Here is a 21111-nt window from a genome sequence, read left to right as displayed (position 1 = left end):
GGCTGCAGAGACACCAGACTTATTTGTAGCCAGAGGCATTAAATAAAAGAATAAGAATATGAACTACTGAAGAACTATATTCAACCAAGGCACCGAGCACAGCAAGAAAATGAAGCTGTGTATGTTTAAATACAGAAAGATTTCTCATCCTTCTAGTGGACATATTCACAAATGTTAATATAAAGCCAATTTAGCAGTCTAGCTGGAATGGAAATAAAGATTATCAGAAATACTTACCTTCCCTGGACAAATGCTGCTCCAGCTTCCATCATCTGTTGGTCGTATGTCTAAAGCCTAGGCACACGGTCATTAAATATCAACTGTAAGGTGGTAATATAATGGATAAAAATCGATATCCATGCAGCTCTAATATTAACTAAAATGTCTCCTGGATGAGCAAATGAATTTGTATTAAGGAAGATGAAGATTGTAAAACCAACCATTAAGAAAAGGACTCGATAAATGTCTGAGACCATCAGCATTGACCAGTAGGACCCCTGGGGGTATTTAATACCCAAACCTGTTCCCTACTGCAGCATTTTCTGGGGGAAGTATCATATGGTCACCTGGTGGTCATCTGCTCAAAAACTAAATTCTGAGCCTGGGACAGGAATTAACTTTTGCGCAAGATTTCCTCAATGACGGCTCAAGGAAGGGATTTGCTAGGGCCCAGCTGAGAGTGTGTAAATTTTTGCCAGCACACCACAGATCTTCAAGTCGAAATGGCTTTATTGAAGTATGATCACATCACAAACAAGAGAGTGCAACGTTTCGGAGTCAAGCATGACCCCTTCATCAGGTGAGTGATGAAGGGGTCCTGCGTGATTCTGAACCGTTGCACTCTCTTGTTTGTGACGTGATCATACTTCAAAAAAGCCATTTCAACTCAGCTTGAAGATCTGTGGAGGACTGGCAATTATCTACACTGTGTCATGTAAGATCCAGTCTCCAGCTGTTGGTTGCTGCAGCACCCGGTATCTTAGAGCCTTTTACAGGAATGTGTGTGATGGGAATATGGATGGCAAACTGAGAGTGTGTGCCAAGACTGGCAAGAAGGCCTGGTGTTAAAGATTCAGGCAGAATGGTGATGTTACTGCTCTCCGATCTGAGCAGACCAAGAACCCAGAGATCAGAGGTCATGTGATTGCGCAATTCTTGGGCTTAGAGCCCATGTGGGACAACTGTGGCATCACATTGATGCTGCAGTATAGAGGTGAGTATGTATGCTTGTTTTTTGTTAAAGTGGGTATAAACCTCAGACATGAAATATGAACAAGGCATTTCCCTCACTAGTGTATACTCGTCTCAATTAAGAGCACTAAATGTACCATAATTTCTGTCTGCTGCTTTGTTCCTCTGCTATCAGCATGAATCACTCCTGACAAGTTTTCTTGACTCCAAGAGAATAATGGTGACAAAGGAGGGATCTGCAGCTGATTGACAGGCTTAGCTCTGTTCCTGTTTGCTGTGTGGAGCGAGGTGTGTCTTTTCCCTCCAGTTTATTTGCATGCACATGCGCATGACGGAGAGCCAGACCTAGAGACTTCAGATGCCCAGCATGCGTTTGGGTGCTTGGTTTCCGGGCTGGGGGCTTAAATGACGCACATTTGTGCGCCTATGCAGGATGGCTGCATACCCGTAAGCATTTTTTTGTGTGAATTTTTGTTAGGGAAGTTTCTTTACTTATTGTACCTTCACTCAAGTTTATTTAACATTTCAGCAGGTCTAATTGCTTTTAGACCTGCTGGTGGTTTTCACCTGATTTTTTGTTCTTTCTAATTATCATTTTTTTACTATATGATTGTTAGGCCCTTGCTGCAGTTTAAACAGATACCATTCAAACGTGGCTGCACATATAGGAAATTGAGCTGCTTTATACTTTAGTTACACTTTTTAACATTGCTGTCCCGGGCATGTTAATCTATTTTTAACTCCACTATCACCAGGTGGGGTTTTTTTTTTCTTTTCAGATACTAGCCCCTTAAAGGACCCCCCTGACATGTTTATCCATTCTATTTGTTTCCCTAGAATCTAACCTGCATTACAATACTCCCCCCGTGCTCGCCCCCAGGGGGAACACCCCTTGTACGGGTGTCTCATTGTTTGCCGTCTGTTACTCTACTTTGGGTTTGTCGGTGAGTTGCTCAAAATTTAAATACTCCTAACACATTTCTTTGTTCTGTATTTCTGTTTAATCGTGTATTTTTTTATTGATTTGTCTACCTATATTTCTCTTCAGATGTCTATAGGTTGAAGCCTCCTGAGGAAGCGGCATTAGCCTTGAAACTAGTCGATGCAACGTCTATACCTACATCATACCCCCAGCTCATTTTGGGGGACATTACCCAAAATTTTATTTCATTTTGTAAAATAATACTGTGTTGTTGCTTGTATTGTGAATTTTTGATTACATTGTTTCTGTATATTTTCTAATAAATGTTATTCTCTTTTTTAAGAATTTTTGTATTATTGGGTACCGTAATAGTCCTAAGACCCTTTTAGGGTGATTTGGGGTCAATGGGGTATGTAGTAGCCCCTATTGTACCTACTCACCCTTCCCTATCTCTAATTGAATTTTTAGGATGATGGTACCTATATTTTTAGTATACCCTTATTTTTGAGGCTAACCTGTTCTTAGCTCTGTTCCTGTTTGCTGTGTGGAGCGAGGTGTGTCTTTTCCCTCCAATCAGCTGCCAGAGTTCTCCTCACTGAGCTCTGCAGAGTGTAACGTACCCCTTTTTTTTCTGAACTTTTAGACAAGCTTTAAAATTCAGCATTTTGAACAGATGTAGAGAAGAAAAGACTTCAGATGAACAGGTATAACTTATGTAAGAGAATCTGTTTCATCTTTGTATATCACCTGAAGTCAGTCACTTCACTGGGTATATGTGAGGGTTTACAACCACTTTAACCCCAATCTTACCTTTTAAGATCTAGTGATCCTTCATTGGAATCAAGGCACCCCAAACAGAAAACATTCTAAAGGATGTATTGGCCAAACTAAACTTGACTCTGTTTTTAAACAGCTCATATAAACAGGTACCTATGTCTTCGGACATGTGGCCAGCTTAGAAGGAATGCTGGAGTAGGAGTTTCCCTAGGAAAGGTATTTCAACCCCCCATGAGCAAAGCAGTGTATAAAATCACACATGCCTGGCTATGGGCATATAGTGGCAAGATGAAACTCGAACTACATATACTGTAAATATAAATCAACATCTACATGATATAGCCAAAAAAAGTGCCCCATGGCCAAACACTTCTCCATATTTCCTATTTTCTCCGCTGAGTGTCAAGAGTAAAGGGTATTTACAGACTACAATAGGGTGATTTTCTATTTGTAGTGTCTTCCTTTCTACAGCTACATGGCCTTAAGTCTCAATGTTGTGACATTGTGCCCCACCTTATCACTACCACCACCACCATAATAATATCCTCCAAAAAACTTAAAGCAAAATTGAAAGAAAAAAAAATCATTAATGCCAAGGTAAAGAACATCTGTATACTGGAGTTTAAATCTCTTACCTCCCCACAGATGTGCTGCAATCAGCCAATGCCCAAGCATTACTCACTATTCAGACAGGAATTATACAGTACTAGATTAGGCTGACTTCTGATTGGTCATCACCACCAGTCATAGGCCTGGCAGTTTTAGAGCAGTTCATGTCCTATTAGAAGAAGACTTCATACAAAAAATCATTGGATTTTTGTACGGATACTCTAAACTATTGTTAATGGAGAATTTATATTTACTTTACTAATGTCCTATAAAACTAGATATGCTCTTGTACATCATTTACAATTATATTTTATTTAATTTATATATTTTTTCCCATATATGTATATATATATATATATATATATATATATATATATATATATATATATATATATATATTTTTTTTTTTCCATTCCGCGATGAATATTGACTATTATCATCTCCAAGTTTCTTACTTTACTTTCAACTGTCATTCACCTTTCCCACACTTTTGCTGTTATTTAAGCACATTGTGCTAAAATGAGATAGGAAACTGTAAGTAGCAATAGTGTGAAACAATATACAACAAAAACAAGGACTCCGCAGGGATACGTGGCAGGGGCAGGCTTGAATGTCGAAGGCCAAGTATCTGAACAAACACATCATAATATGAAATGACTTTGCTCTCTGTGAGAAGACTCCTCTACGGTCCTCATGTTGTTCTCTAGAGACCAGTTCTCAAGTATATGCTGAATGTTTATTTCGTCTGGTTTTCAGGGCCCATAGAATAATGCATAAGAATTTATCTTGAATGCAGATTTACCAGTTACAAATTAAATATCACACTATAAGAAAAGCCAAGTGGTTTATTACGCATTATTAAAAGTCAAGACAGAGTCAACTCCTGATGTCAATGCACATACCATCCCAGGCATTACTTTTCTTTTCTTTTTTCTTTGTTTTTATCCTGTGTTTCATTTGTTATTATTTTTGATTCTTTTGTAAAGCAGTTTGAGAAGGTACCGTTAAAGGTGATATATAAAATGATAGTGTATTATTATTATCTACAGAAGTAAAATACTTTAATGTATAATTTGACCAAAAAAACAAATCACATTATTAATAGCTCTACAGAAAGAAAAAAATGGATTGCTAGTTTTTTTTAAAATCTATTTTAAAATGTACTTTATTTTCATTAGAAAGATGTGTGCCATGTGTGGCTTTCCAGTTCTGTGCTAAATATCTGCTTTGTGCAGGAGGGTCATAAACATAAGTAGGAAAGGATCTCCACTATGTGGAGTAGACTGGTTTCACAGATAAGACTCAAGCAGAACGTGCCAATGCGCAAATGGGTCATTTGACTGTTTGTTCTGCCCCTGAACCAACCACAATGCATTGCGGCACTGAACAGTGCATTGCAAGCCCTGATTGGCTGAAGCAGTGAAAGCTTCAGCCATCAGGGCACAAAGCACTGTCAGAGTCATGATTGGACATTGTTATCATGACTTTATCCAATCATGGCTCATTCCCGCCCCACAGTATAAAAGTATTCTTTCAATGGCAGGCATTTTCAGTGTGATTTCGGTGTGGAGAGAGATAGAACAGGGCTCTGTTCAGTGCTATTAGTTAGTTAATGTGCTATAATGTGCTATTTTGCTTCAATTGTCAGTGCAGAATATTAGTTTAGTGTCAGTCTAGGGATAGTGTGGGTGTAGTGAGGAGGACCATCATTCGGCTTTGCATAGTGTGCAGCTAGAGTAGGGAGAGCTTAGATTGTTTCACTGTAGTGTAGTGAGACCATGTCATTCATACATACATTAGTGTAGAGTAGGGACAGCACAGATTGTTTCAGTGTAGTGTAGTGAGACCGTGCCATTAATCTTTACATTATAGCTAGAGTAGGGACAGTTCAGATAGCATCAGTGTAGTGAACACCATCTATTTGATTGCTTTACTGCTAGTTTAATGCCATTTACTTCTGTGTGCCTTACTGCCAGCTTAACGCCATATAGTTTTGTGTGTGTTACTGCCAGATTAACGCCATATAGTTCTGTGTACATTACTGCCAGTTTAATGCCAAATTGTTCTGTGTGCATTACTGACAGTTTAACGCCATATTGTTATGTGTGTGTTACTGCCAGTTTAACGCCATTTACTTTTGTGTGCAAAAGTAAACAAATACAAATTTGAGTGATTCAACAGGTATCTGGTTGGAGAGTTTTTTTCCCACCATTATACATTTTGATACATTCTATCATCTAATTCTATTTTTCTATGTTATAGTTTCATCTTGTGCCATCTATGTTTTCTATTAATATTACTTTAACAAGAAGTTTATCCTGAATACCCCCCCTTTTTTGGACCAATGAGGCCATATTCCTTGCAAGCAACACTTTGCATTACTGTTTTATCTACATTATTGATGGTGAACCTTGGAAGATTACTGCTCATTATACCATTTGATATTTATTATACCATGTGATATTGATTTAGTGATCTCATGTACTGTATTACCATTATACCTTTGTTACATGTTTATATCCGTGTTTACCTCGTTGTATCTTGCGGCTATTAATAAAAATCCAAGTATGTTCACCAAACTACTCTTTTGCAATCTAGTGTCTCATATAAAGTCCCACCTCCTTGTTCTTTTTTCTTTTGATTCATGATAGGGATGGAAATGTGTGACCTTACCAGGCCACAATTTAATTTAAAGTCCCAAGGGATAGAATTACTGGCCTCATCAGGCCATGTGTTCGGAAAGTCCCTAAACATATATTCTTGGTTGATCTTTAGTTACATGTTACAGCCTCATACATCATATTTTCAAGAAATGTTATTTTAGTAATTTAAAGTGTACTCAAGCCCCCACAACCAACAAATAATAAATATGGCTGGTAGCACAATATAAACACAATTTAATGCTATTATGACTACAATTTAACCTCCCTAGCAGTAATTCTGAGTGTGACTCGGGGTGAATTTTAATTATCAAAAGCCACACTCAGGATTGCATTGCAGGATCCAGGCAAAGTTACTTACCTTGTCCCCAGGATCCTGCGATGTCTCCCCGCTGTGTGTAGGAGCTGTGTCCTCTGCTCGATCTATCGCAGTGCCATGCTCCGTTCCCTGCGAACGTCGTGACGCACGGGGACAGAGCCCCGCGCCAAATTCAAAAAGTGAAAAGCACAGAAGACATACAGTACACTGCAATCTGTAGATTATATACTTTAGATTACTGTACCAAATTATTTCCCATCCCTTTTGTCCATAATGCTTTGACCAGTACCATGCATGTAGTTTTATATTATATAAACTGTTCTTTCTGCCTGGAAACCGGAGATTGTCCATAGCAACCAAAAAATGTCCCTTTATGTCAAAAGTGCTTTTAGACCAGCTAGAAAACAGCGATATTAAATTAGAATCACTTGCAGAATTGAGCGATAGTTATTTGTGGGGAAATTCGCCATCAAACACTGAAAGTAATGACAGTGACAATTCTGCAAATTTCAGTGTTTTGGATTTGATTACATTATTGAATACATTTTATTATTATTATATTATTATTTGTTATAATTATTTATAATTATTTATTATATTATAATTCATGATTTAGTTTTTCCAACTTTATCATACCCAGGATGTCTACTAAAATCTTGTTTAGACAGATTTAAGTGTGTTATTCCTAAGAATTACAACAATATAAAATGCCATATTTCCATGCGAAACATTGTACCGCTTTGAGCATCAAAAACCTGACATAATTATACCGCCAGGGAGGTTAAAAGATGTTTTTCACCAACCTTTTCTAAAATGGAAATCAGACTGGTAGTTTACTGACTTACATGGTTAAGGAAAATTCTGAGTCTGTAACTGGCAATTTGGAAGCTACAAGTTAATGTAATTACCAGACCTGTAGAACTAACATAGGTATTTGCTGAATATACCGTAGCTAAACATAATGCCTCATGTATACTTCTGCTACAACACAAAATGAGATTTGTGATGCCATATTAGTTTACTTATCTATTTGTTGTAGGACATCTGGACCTAATAAACATCTCAATTTGTATTTTAAATGTAAAGTGCCTTGAAAAAGTATTCATATCCCTTGAAATTTTCCACATTTTGTCATGTTACAACCAAAAATGTAAATGTATTTTATTGGGATTTTATGTGATAGACCAACACAAAGTGGCACATAATTGTGAAGTGGAAGGAAAATGATAAATGGTTTTCAACATTTTTTACAAATAAATATGTGAAAAGTGTGGTTTTTGTATTCAGTTAATACTTCTGTAGAACCACCTATCGCTGCAATTACAGCTGCAAGTCTTTTTGGGGATGTCTCTACCAGCTTTGCACATCTAGAGTGAAATTTTTGCCCATTCTACTTTTCAAAATAGCTCAAGCTCTGTCGGATTGGATGGAGAGCGTCTGTGAACAGCAATTTTCAAGTCTTGCCACAGATTCTCAATTGGATTTAGGTCTGGATTTTGATTGGGCCATTCTTACATGAATATGCAAAACCATTCCATTGTAGCTCTGGCTGTATATTTAGGGTCATTGTCCTGCGGGAAGGTGAAACTCCGCCTCAGTCTCAAGTCTTTTGCAGACTCTAACAGGTTTTCTTCTAATGTTGCCCTGTATTTTGCTGCCCAGAGCATCTTCTTCCACAAGTTTGCTTTGTCAGCCAGATGGCGTCTCAAAAACTGCAAATGGGACTTCTTATGTCTTTCTTTCAACAATGGCTTTCTTCTTTCCACTCTTCAAGGCCAGATTTGTGGAGTGCACGACTAATAGTTGTCCTTTGGACAGATTTTCCCACCTGAGCTGTGGATCTCTGCCGCTCCTCCAGAGTTACCATGGGCCTCTTGGCTGCTTCTCTGATTAATGCTCTCCTTGCCCAGCCTGTCAGTTTAGGTGGACGGCCATGTCTTGGTAGGTTTGCAGTTGTGCCATACTCTTTCCATTTTCAGATAGTGCTCTGTGAGATGTTCAAAGCTTGGGATATTTTTTTATAACCTAACCCTGCTTTAAACTTCTCCACAACTTTATCCCTGACCTGTCTGGTGTGTTCCTTGGCCTTCATGATGCTGTATGTTCACTAAAGGTTCTCTAACAAACATATGAGGGCTTCACAGAACAGCTTTATTTATCCTGAGATTAAATTACACACAGATGGACTCTATTAACTAATTGGGTGACTTTTTAAGGCAATTGGTTCCATTAGATTTTAGTTAGGGGTATCAGAGTAAAGTGGGCTGAATACAAATGCATGCCACACTTTTCAGATATTTATTTGTAAAAAAAAATGTATTTGTGTGGAAAATTTCGAGGGGTATGAATACTTTTTCAAGGCACTGTATGTTGATGATCTGGTACCACAATTATATATTACTTTCAAGAAAACGCTTAAAGTTGAATTTCCAGGTTCCCCACCCCCATCCCACACACCTACCTCTAACTACCTAAATGCCCCTTTTATTCACCTAAATGCATAGTCAGGTTATATTAGGGATTCTGAGTCTTCTCTCTTCTTCTGTGCATAAGAGATGGGGTCCTTTTTTGGGTGTCCTAATGGCTGTTCAGCATCAGGGTTCTTTCAGAATTCAGTGTCTGTATGCAATAACATAATCGCAAGGGGAAAGGAGGAGACTGGCCAGAGTGGGCACATCTGAAGTGTTGGATTACCAGTCCCCTGCACCCAGTAACAGCACTGGCGGGGACCCCAGATGAAGGACTTAGGTGACTATTACAATAACTGTACTCTTGAATTTAGAGAAACATTGTGGTTCACTTAACTACACAATTGTTAGATCGGCTTCTGTCAAAGGGACCTGCTGGAATTTTTTAATTGAATCAACAGATGTAGCCAATAGACTACAGCACTGATCAGTGTATTCTGACAGGAGGGAGTCCCCGCTGTCAGATTACAATATGGCAGCAGGGGATTCCTTGATCCACCTCACTTGTGTGAATGCAGGTATCTGGGTTTTTTTTTCATTTAGCCCGCTGGCTGAACCAAAAAAAAAAAAATGACGAATGTGTACCAGCTTTAAACTATTTCATTTGTTAGATCCCTAGTTCTGAACAACCTACTTCACAGAGCAGATGTTAGAATAGCTATTTTTTTCTTATGTTGGTCAAATACAAATACTGACCTTCAATCACAACTAAAAACTTCTAAATAATGAAACAATTAAGCTGATTCACCTTTTTGACGTCTTTGACTAAGCCCTTGCACACACGGTCGGACATTCCGCCAACAAAATCCGTCGGATTTTGTCCAACGGATTTTGTCCGAAACTTGTGTTGCATACACACGGTCGGACAAAGTTGTCGGAAAATCCCATCGTAGGTAACTTCATGACGTTATTTCGACGGGACTACGTTCAGGCTAGTAGCCAATAGCTTTGGTCTCGTAATTTGATCTGAGCATGCGTGGCACTTTGTCCGATCGGAATTCTCTACACACAATCGGACAAAGTCAGATCGGATCATGTTGTCGGAAAGTTTTATAGCCCAGCTCTAAAACTTTGTCCGTCGGATATTCAGACGGAAACAGTCCGATGGAGCCCACACACAGTCGGATTATCCGACAACATGGTCCGATCGGACATTTTTAGTCGGAATGTCTGACCGTGTGTACAAGGGCTAAGTTGAGGTCACAGTCCTGAAAAAAACTCAAGGTCCTAAAATGTATTTCCATTTTTGCAGTCCAATTTGAGAAAACCCCACTATACAGCTGCATCTCAAAAAAATTATGTCTCATTAAAGAGAACCTGTCAAAAATAAATGACATAAAGGATTTTTCTTTTGTCCAGTATGTGATGGAAAAATAGTTTTAATTAAAAAAAAGTGTCAAAAATTTAAGTTACACCCAAGCATCTAAATGCCTCCCAAAAATCAATTCAGAGCCTCACCACCCACATACATGCACATATGAATATAAACATGAGTCGTGGCACCTATGCACAAAAACGTCAATTGCCCCACACATGTTATATATTGCCACCCATGCCAGAGTGAGACCAATAATTATTTACAGTAAACTCTGAATTGATGATCTGTGGGGACTCATTATCTTTGGAAGATTTAGTGTACCAAAGTTTGTCGCTGTTTCACAGGTATACAGAAGGTTTGACATGATGCTATCTATTTATTCAAAGCAAACTCATCTATTATATTTTACCAAAGTATTGGGTAATATATTACCCAATATATAATTATTTTATACGATATATATAGGCTTCATATTTGAATTCTGCACATGTATTTTTCAATGCAAAGATCTCCATATAAACATTGAATGTTTAAAATACATGGAAATTTTAACATACCGTACTTTGTTTCACCTTAACTTTGTTTTCACTGTTTCCCTAATTTAGCCCTCGTTCAAACTGAATGCGGTTTTGAAATTGTGCGACTTCATCTGAAATTGCACAATTTCAATGCTGAATGTCAGTGCGACTTCAGGTGCATATTGGAAGACATCTGTGCGGCTTCATGCACAGATGTCTATCCAAGTCGCACCTGAAATTGCCAAAGTGCAAGACGTACTATTTCAAACCAATGTGGCTTCACACCGATTTGAACAGTGTCATTGTGACAATAGGGTGCGAGTTGTCATGCGATTTGACCTGTCAAATCGCATGACAAGTCGCTCCGGTGTGAATGGGGGCTTATAATCTGTACAGAGAGAGAGTGGGGAAGATTATTCAGCACAAACTTTCCAGGGAACTTTTAAAATGATCAAAAAGCAGAAAGGACCATGGAGATCTACCTTCTACCTGGGAATAGGTATATTTTAAATATTTTGTATGAAATATTTGTTATTCCTGAACATAATAATTAAAGAAATAATATGCCAACCATTATACATTCTCTTTAAATTAAATGTTCGCAACAATGGAACAGTGTGTGCCCACCACCCTAAAAGAAAAATACATTCCTCTACTTTGACATGGAAAAGCAACCTTTATGCCAAGTAAACAAAAACACTGCGGACAGAGCGTTCAGAAATGAGTAAACTGGCAAAAAAAAACAAGACAAACCAAACAAAAATATATGAGTAAAGTAGAATTTATGATGATTAAAAAAAAGATTCTTTCAATATTTTGTTGAGCCAGATTACCTTTCAGAAGCAGTTAGCCTGTCCTTGTTACCTCTATAGAAGGGGTATTATAATACGGAAATTTGTAGATCGTCATGATCGTTGCTCTGCGTTTTTGGCCGGAAGTGGGAGCAGGTTCCAGGTTTTGACAGGTATCTTCTCCCTCCTCTCCCCTGAAAGGGGCCAAATGTGGCAGCGGAGTGAGGAAGCAAACAAGCAGAGCTTCCCCTTTTGGGTGGAGATCCACTTTAAGCACCATGGATTAATGATTGTTAAATGTGAAGTATTAATGCGCCGCTAAACGTGTAAACAATGTATATGGTAAAGTGCTAAAGTGCAAAAAGATCAATTTAAAGCAGCTGGCTTCTGAAGTGTTGCCAGCACCAAAAATATGAGTGATATGTAATGAAGCAGCTCTTCAAAAATACTAAATAAGGCTATCTGATAATAAAGTGCTAATAATGTTACCAGGTAACTCTGAACCAATCTTAGAGTATAAAGTGCTAATAATATTACAATATAAAGTGCTAATATTAGCACTTGGTGGGCACTGCTGAACAGCACAGCACATTACACAGTGGGCACAAGACACTACATACTGGGCCCAACACATGGCAGGGTGGGCACAGCACAGCACATGACATGGTGGGAATTGCACATGACATGATGGGCAATGCATGGCACAGCACATGACATGGTGGACACTGCACATTACATGGCGGGCACTGCATGGCACAGTACATGACATGGCAGGCAGTGCATGTCACATCACATGACATGATGGGCACTGCACATTACACGGTGGGCACAGCACATGATATGGTGGGGACTGCAAGGCACAGCACGACATGGTGAGCACTGCACAATACATGGTGGGCACTGCACAGCTTGGGTGCCCCATAGCAAGCTGCTCGCTCTACAGGCATTTAGCAGGAGGGGGGGGGGGGGCAGGAGTGCCAGCGATGGACCCAAGAAGAGCAGGATTGGGCTGCTCTGTGCAAAACCACTACACAGAGCAGGTAAGTATGACATGTTTGTTATTTTTATTTTTTTATTGCCTTTAATATCACTTTAAGAACAGACACAATGATGACTCTGCTACAAAGTTTGGTAAAATCCTTGCATTGTACATTGACTACCCAGAGGGGATTTTTTATTTATTTTTTGTTTTTTTTATTAAAGAGTAGAAATACTCTTTAATAATGGAGTATAAGCAATATAAAAGAAAAGTACTAATTTAACATTCATGTAGTACTGATGCCAGAGGTTTCTAGGGACTCTATGATGATCACACAGGTGTTTCCTTTAAATGTAGATGTCCTGTGTGCACAATTTATTATATTTCTATGTAAAGTAGCTCTGCAATACATTTTCTATTTACAGTAGCTGATCAGTACATGCATTGAAGCACATACAAATGGTGTTCTTAACTGCAAAATGTGCTGGGTGAGATAACTTTATTCAGCATAACAAAATATTTGGTATTTGGAGTTATAGGAAATTAGATCATCCGACAAGCAGAATAGGAAATCATTTCAAGAAACTGATTTCAATTAACGCTACTTTTGCCAACTTTTAATTCCATTCCCACATGAGTATCAAACTCATTCAAACGCTTTGAACTGAAGTTTAGATTAGCAGAACGAGCAGATGTCTAAGATCTGATTTGAGAATCCTTTTTCCAAGTTTGAAGAAAGGCACACTTCTCTAACGGAAAACAAGCTTGCATGAACCCATAATATGACATTTCCTACATTTGTTCACAAGCTGCCTGCGCATTTTATCTAGCGGGAAAGATTTTAAAGGAATGTTGTCTTGAGTTGTTCTGTATATATGATACAGTATATATTGTGGTTAAGGCCCATTTCACACTTGTGTGACTTTTCCTGTGACTTTGGACATCAGAGTCATATGACAAGTTGTACCCCATGATTCCCAATGATAACCATTCATATCTGTGCGACTTCAAGTCACACGGACTTCAAAATAGTCCCTGTACTACTTTGGTCCGACTTTGATGCGAGTTGAGGTCCACAGACTTCAATTTTACACAGGCATTCCCTGAAATCGCGGCAATGTCGCATGACTTTCAAGTCGCGGCAGTGTGAAAGGGGCCTAACTCTTATTATTATATATGTTTCATTTAATAGAGAGGAGGTTACACCAGATTATGGCTCTTAATAAATAAGGTAATAAAATGATGATACCCAAAACCCAAACACTAAAATTTCATATAATCCTAAACATATTAAAGTTATTTCTACAGCTTTTATAAATATAATAATTGGTGATCTTGCGATAAAGATCCTTGTTCAGGAACTTACTGTTATAGAGTAACAACGCTACATGTGCTTCCATGGCTGTGTCAACCCTTATTGTACAGGAATCATCCACTGTCGTCCAAAGCTAACGCTGACTAGAGTGATTTAAAAAACTTTAGGACTTTTGTTTATCAAGTGTTGCTGGGTTTTCAACTTACTCTGCACCTTGTGGACTCCCAATATATAGCAGCACCGATGCTGAGCATGGTACACCCAGTACTGTGGATTCCTGCTAATTAAGTTTGTCAGCCAGGACACAAAGTGGTGTCTACTTGGCCGCTCACCAAGCAGAGATGATGTTGAGAGTGGTACACCCAATCTTTGGATGTGTTTTTAAAGATCTCTTGGAAATTTCCTGTGGATTTCTGCTATTTACGATTGCCAGTTAGGTTACAAGGTAGCGTTTCCTCAGCCAACACCAAGGTGAGCTACATACGTCAAATCTAATTTACCTATTCATCTGCTGATACTCTTCAAAATGCTCCGCTTTTGTTTTCTATTATATATTCTTTTGTGAGGGTTTGCACTCAGCTTCTCTGTGTGGGCTAATCCGATCGTTTTTCGTTAAAAAAATCCAACGGACCTAGAAATAGAATGTTTGAAATCTGTTCAACTGACTCAATTCCTATCGGGAAAACCATTCGTCTGTATGCTGGTCCGATGGACCAAATACGACGCAAGGGAAGCTATTGGCTACTGGCTATTGAACTTCCTTTTTTAGTCCCGTCTTAGGTCATCATGTTCAAAACGAATGGACTTTCGAACGGACTTAGTCCGTTTGTGTGTGGCAAAGTCTGTTCTTTTGGAAAGTCTGTCGGAACTTCGACAAAAGTCAGTTGGGAAGACCGTCGGACCTAGTCTGCCGGAAAGTCTGGTTGTGTGTACACGGCATAAGGCTTCTGGCTTAGTGTATGCCTACTGACCAAAAGTAGAGTGTCTATGGCACTGTGCAGAAAAGAGGTTTCTCTTATATGGATAACCTAAAAATTATGCCTGCCAGTCTGTGGACCTACAGAACAATAAATGCAGGTAAATAAAAAGTTTGATTACGTCAAAAATTATACAAAATGTGGTGTGAATGCACTTTGCTATGTGAGTAATGCTGAAAATAAATGTGCTTTGGAGGATGAATAAAGAAAAACGTATTTACATATTGAGTAAATTAGTCAACAAGGGTGGGAGTTTTACTGGGCAATGGTCATGGAAGAACTGAAGTTTGCTAGAAGACTGAGGTAGTCAGGTCTCATAATTATTTGCTGTCCATTCCTTCAATTTTCTTTAAAAAGATTTACTGGAATACCTAACCATGGCGTTAAAAGAGCAGAAGTAAAATATTGGAAAATCTGAACCCCTTATTCCTTATATTTCCTTTGCCCTTCTAGTTTCTTGAAGCGAGTAGAGCCAGGGCATCAGGCCAGGAGGGTGGGGGGTTTCTTCTTCATTCCTCGCTTACCCTTCTCTTCCATCCCTCCCTTTCCCAAATGACCCCACCTTTCCATCTCCCCATCTCCTGTCCCCCCAACTTATTATTCTCTCCTCCCCTTCCCTCTGTCATACTGGGGTTTTGTGTTGCTTCCCTCACACAATGAAAGAATATAACTGAATTTTTTGGTTGTATATACAGAAAGTTTTATTAGATGATTGGTTTACAAACTGATTGCTTTTGGGTTCAGTGCCCTGTACTGTTAATCTATGCATTATTGTGCTATATTCACTGTATCCTTCGAAGTTATGTTACTGTATATTTGTTTAATGGAATTGGTATGCCGCTTCTTCTAAATAAAAAAATAAAAAAAGAATTACTGACTAACTCCTGTTCTTTCTATTCCAAGGAAGCCTCCTTGTATGTTATTATCCCATCTGCAGAATAATTGATCAGTAATTTTAGTTTCATAATAATATATATATTAGATATATATATAGAATGTATATAGAATGTAAGTTTGTGGCAGTGAATATACATTACACAAGTGTATAGTCACAGTGACACTTAAAGCTGAACTTAACGGTATCTGAGCACTGCAAACTGAGAATGGTGCTTCAAGAATATACAAACCCAATATTTAATATTCCTGATATGTGTATGCTGTACCATGTACTATTTTCTTTGTATTGCTTCCTTTGTGTGAAATCCCCGGTGTTCCTGTCAATCCCTCTACTTTCCTATTAAAACTGACCGCACTAAGCAGGAGAGTACAACGTGGTCAGTTCTCTAGCTGTGCTGGGAACTCAGCCTGCTCTCCTCCAATGATCAGACTTATCCAGACACATACCCCCCTGCACAGCCTCTCAATGAGAAGTTCAGTGTACTGTTGCTTCTCCTCCCCCAGCTCTTATAAAGCTGAGAACAACGGGAATGTGATAATTTATAAAAAAAAAAGGTATTTGGATTTTTTTATCTATAAACAAATGGTTTGCCTTTCATTTCTATTTTAAACGGAATATGTTGTTTTACAAGGTGTTCATTTTGCAATCACTTTAATTCATTTTTAATATTTACAGTCCCTGTAGGAGGCGTTTTCATTCTGAAATGACTGTCCTGTCAGGCGGCAGGACCCCTGACCCTCTGTCTGGACAGTGCTGATTAGCCCTGTGCTGATCACATGCACCCTCCCAAGAAGAAAAAAACCTCTCTAGCAATACACACCAAACTGAGCATGTGCAGCTTGTCCCCTAGCCTTTGTTCTATCAGGAAATGGTTTGGAGGCTGTGGAAGAAGGGGAGATCAGAGAGACAGAATCAAACAGCCTTTTTAGACAATGCAGAAGATTAACCCCTTAGGTTGCACAGTGGGTATAATAAGCATGCTTTACTGCATATACAGTCTGATTTGACTCGAGTGGCAACCTGTGAAGCTCTGATGAACTCCATGAGGGTTAAGGCAGTGCTGGAAAATAATGGTGGCCACACAAAATATTGAGACTTTGGGCCCAATTTGGACATTTTCACATAGGGGTGTACTCCCTTTTTTGCCTGTGGTTTAGTCATTAATGTGTTGAGTTATTTTGAGGGGACAGCAAATTTACACTGTTATACAAGCTGTACACTCACTACTTTACATTGTAGCAAAGTGTCATTTCTTCAGTGATGTCACATGAAAAGATATAATAAAATATTTACAAAAATGTGAGGGGTGTACTCACTTTTGTGAGATACTGTATATACTGACTACTGATCTTCTGGACACTATGATTTGAACTGTGTCCATACATTGAATTGTATCTAGCAGACAACTTTTTGGCATTGAGAGATTCAAACACACGGGTGGTATATAGAATTACATAACTTGTATCGTTTTTCTGGCAGATTCCCTTCTATGGCCAGTGGTAGCTGTATGAGGTCCGACATCTTTGATATTAAATGGACTTTATTCAATTGTCTGCATATTGAAGCTAAAACGGTTTCATAGAGTTGCTGCATCTAATAGAGTATATGTTAGGAGCACAATTTAAAATGTGTCCATATTACAGATTGGGCAGTCCCATCCCCGTGAAGATAGAGTCAACATCCGCCATATGGATTATCCTTTCTCTGGAAATTAATAGTGATCATTCACATAAATGCTACAACTACATTGGATGATCGGAGGTCAATAATTTACTCGTCAGCAATAATCAAGGTGAATTTGGTTAATTTGAGGGTTTACAAGGAAACAGCATTATGCAAACATTTACAGTATATAAATTATATATATATAGTGTGTGTGTGTATATATACCCCAGGGTGGGAAGATATGCTTTTAAGTGTTTTAACTTTGTGAATAATGATTTATGATCTTATGCAAAAACAGCTTTCATTGCAGTAATAAAAAAAGTTACTGAATTATAGTTAAGGAATTTGGGACTACTACCTCTGTAGTAGTCAAAAATGGAGGGTGCGGTATATATAGTTAGAATTTTTTGTAATACCCGGTGACTCCAGGTGGCTATCCAGGAGTTGAAAGCCTTTAAAGAGGAAGTAAACCCCATACTTTTTTTAGTGTTTTTAAAATATAATAATCCAACAATGTATTTGTAAGGCTTACACATTTAAAGGTGACTAAAATCAGGTTTTAAAATACTTTTCAGCTTTTGTAAAATGTATTTTCTTCGGGTATTGGCTGCGTCATCTTTACTAGTGATTGCTGAATCTTTTGTGGACGTAATTTCCGCCCTTACTTTGTTTTCCTGTCTAAATCTTACGCATGCGCGATCGCGTGATCGCGTCTAAACCAAACCTTTATCTCAATCCCCTTTTTCAGGTCTATGTGCTTCTCTGGTTCAATCCCCCTGTGTGACGTGGTATACAGTCACAAGGGGATAACCAGGAAAGAGAGGATAAGAGCACAGTATCGAGAGGCTTCTTCTGTGCCATTCTCAATGACAGTAAATAACCCGGCATGCAGAGGATAGTGAAATGGCACACATAGTGTGCCGTTAAAGAAGCCTTGGTCTGTGCAAGTGCCGCTGACATCACTACAGATTGCAGAACGGATTATGAGGAAACAGAAAAAGTATGTGAAATTTCACAGGCAGTGATTAGCTGCCTGTTCTATATAGATTGCAATGAGCTAAAGTGAAAGTAGAGGGTTTACAATCACTTTAAGAAGCCTTTCTTTATTTTTTGAGGGGTTATTTGTATCTAAGATAATATAATAAAATAAAATAACCTTATTATTATCACTGGGAAATTCAAAAGCCCATTTGTGAAAACAAATGTTTTTTGTGCCTTCATATCTGAGTCTGATATCCAAATCTCAGTTACTATACATGGATATCCTTTCCCTGTCTTATGCCTTAAGAAGGGTATACATATATTTTTTTTCATTTAACCATCGGGTTTAATGAAAAAATCTTACAAATCTTACTAAGATATCCTCCGCTGCGCTATTGTATTCTAAAAGCGGGGACTGCCCCTCCCATCCCTGTCAGAATACACTGATCAGCGCTGCAGCTGATCGAAGGCTGTTTTTTTAGCAGGACAATTTGACAGACCGGCTTCTCTGGAACTTGCCAAATTTAGGTAGGTGTATACCTAGCTTTAGATATAAGAAGATCTAAACCAAAAGAGAAAAGTTTAACTACTGTGAGGGCATGACAGTTCTCAATATCTTCTGTAAGTAATTTGTGCTGTAATTGAACATAACATTGTGGAGGGCATAGGCAAACCCATAACAAATTAGATATTTGCTGCTCTACTACTGCAAAAATGGTTGTATTTAGTCATTTAAATGGATCCTCGTTTTTACAAAGAATATTTAATCGGAGTAGAATTCCCTTTTTCTTTTCCAATATTTTTATTAAGAAATTTTTTACATTTTTAAACAAGTAGAATATCAACATTTACCATCTTGGTACGAAGTGGTGGCAAATCGGTTATGAGTCGGTTACAGCACAGATTACTTTGTATTTATGTGAGGTTATGTGCATCCTTGTCTTTATTTTAGATTTATATAATGATGTCAGACCCAAACCAAAAAAAATTAAACTGAGAAAATAAAAAGGCAAGACCTCCTCTAGGTGATGCACAGGAGTGCTCCAAGTTGCATGGGGAGCTGTGGGGGGGGGGGGGGCATCTCCCTCTGTCACCTTCATTAGGTGTAACCAACTTGTTTAACTTCTAAGTGAACCCAGGGGCCTTAATTGGTCCATGGGCCCTTAAAGGCAAATTCCCGTTGAAAGAAAAGAGAGAGAGGAAAGGAATGATAGAAAGGAGAGTAGAGGATAGTGTAGGGCAGGTATATGCAATTAGCGGACCTCCAGCTGTTGCAGAACTACAAGTCCCATGAGGCATAGCAAGACTCTGACAGCCACAAGCATGACACCCAGAGGCAGAGGCATGATGGGACTTGTAGTTTTGCAACAGCTGGAGGTCCGCTAATTGCATATGCCTGGTGTAGGGGGTGCACTCTGGCCCTGGAGAAATGTACTGCTGAGTCACTCCCACCTCATTATGTAGCCAAGAGGTAGTTAATCCAAGGGTCCCATATTTTGTCAAACAGAGTTATCTTATCGTTTAAAATCGCCGAGAGGCGTTCATTCACCATTATCCATGAAAGTTTAGATTTTAACAAGTGAAAAGGGATTGTTGGGGATTTCCAAGATTTGGCAATCGCTATTCTTGCTGCAACAAATATGAAGGCGATGAGTCTAAGAATTCCCTTTTTAAATGTGGAAAGTTTCATTTAAAAAAAAATTGATAGATTTACTAAAAGCAACTTACCAGATTTTGAACCGCATGATGGAGCTGTTTGACCCGTAGGACACGTACACATGTTAGGCCGTGAGCAAAACCCATCGCCACAGGAGTGCCGACAAATGGCTGTAAAACAAACATTTCACGAATGTTAACTCATAGTGGAATTACAATGAATACGTTGTCCTTCACGTTCAACTGTCAAACTTCGGTGTGTTCTTTTTAAATTTTAACTAGGTTTAATTTCTTAAAATAACTTTCGGAATTAAATAACAACCTGATCTTTTGCATAAAAATAATGGATGCACCCATATTTCAAAAAGAAAAAATTGGCATTTACCTTTTTTTTTGCATTAGAGCCTGCAAAGCTTTGCTTGCAATCACAATCAGTTTGCTTTGGCTCCCGCAGACTCTCTCTCCAGCTCAGATCTGTACCAAGTTACAGTATCAACAGACTACAAGATAAGACTTTTTTTTTCAAAACTTCCAGTGAATGAATGACATAGCTGTGCTGGAAGAAGAACCCATGGATTCTGCAAGTAAGTGTGTGTGTGTGTGTGTGTGTGGGGGGGGGGGGGGGGGGGGGGGGTTGACACTAAATATGGGTTTAACATGAAACATGGTCAACAAAAATTTGTTATGGGGATGTAATTTAAAAAGTTCTAAAATGTTGAAGATAAAGAAAGTATCCAGTGGGCTATTTTAAGCTTCCCCACCAACCTATACACAACTGGAGCAGCCATTTTTGCCAATGTTTCAATAGGAGATAATTTTTGTTTCTGTTTTCCTCTTTACTGCTGCAGTCACAGAGGATCCACCTAAAAAATTAGGACTAAATGTAAAAGATAAGGGCCCGATAAAGTTATATTTCATAACTCATTGGTGCATAATAATTTTAAAGAACTAAAGGTACAGGCCCAGCTGGATAAATGATGCATGAGCTAATCACCATAGAAACACAACGGCAAAATTCCTAACATGTAAAGGAGACTTTATTTTGACGTTCATAATGTGCAGGTTTG

At 38.5% G+C, this 21111-nt stretch overlaps 1 protein-coding gene across 1 annotated transcript in view; it reads right to left on the bottom strand.

Annotated features, from left to right (window-relative positions):
- FBN1 (fibrillin 1) overlaps positions 1-21111 on the bottom strand; it is a 353319-nt gene that overhangs the window by 279347 nt on the left and 52861 nt on the right. Inside the window, exon 3 of the mRNA XM_077471569.1 lies at positions 20117-20215. Coding sequence (XP_077327695.1) covers positions 20117-20215 — 99 coding nt within the window. The remainder of the gene's footprint in view (positions 1-20116; positions 20216-21111) is intronic.

This window comes from Lithobates pipiens, unplaced genomic scaffold (assembly GCF_037356315.1).
Source record: "Lithobates pipiens isolate NorthernLeopardFrog02 unplaced genomic scaffold, aLitPip1_a1.2 Scaffold_8, whole genome shotgun sequence".
In the NCBI taxonomy this organism is placed as follows: Eukaryota; Metazoa; Chordata; class Amphibia; order Anura; family Ranidae; genus Lithobates; species Lithobates pipiens.
This window is presented reverse-complemented; position numbering and strand designations above follow the sequence as displayed.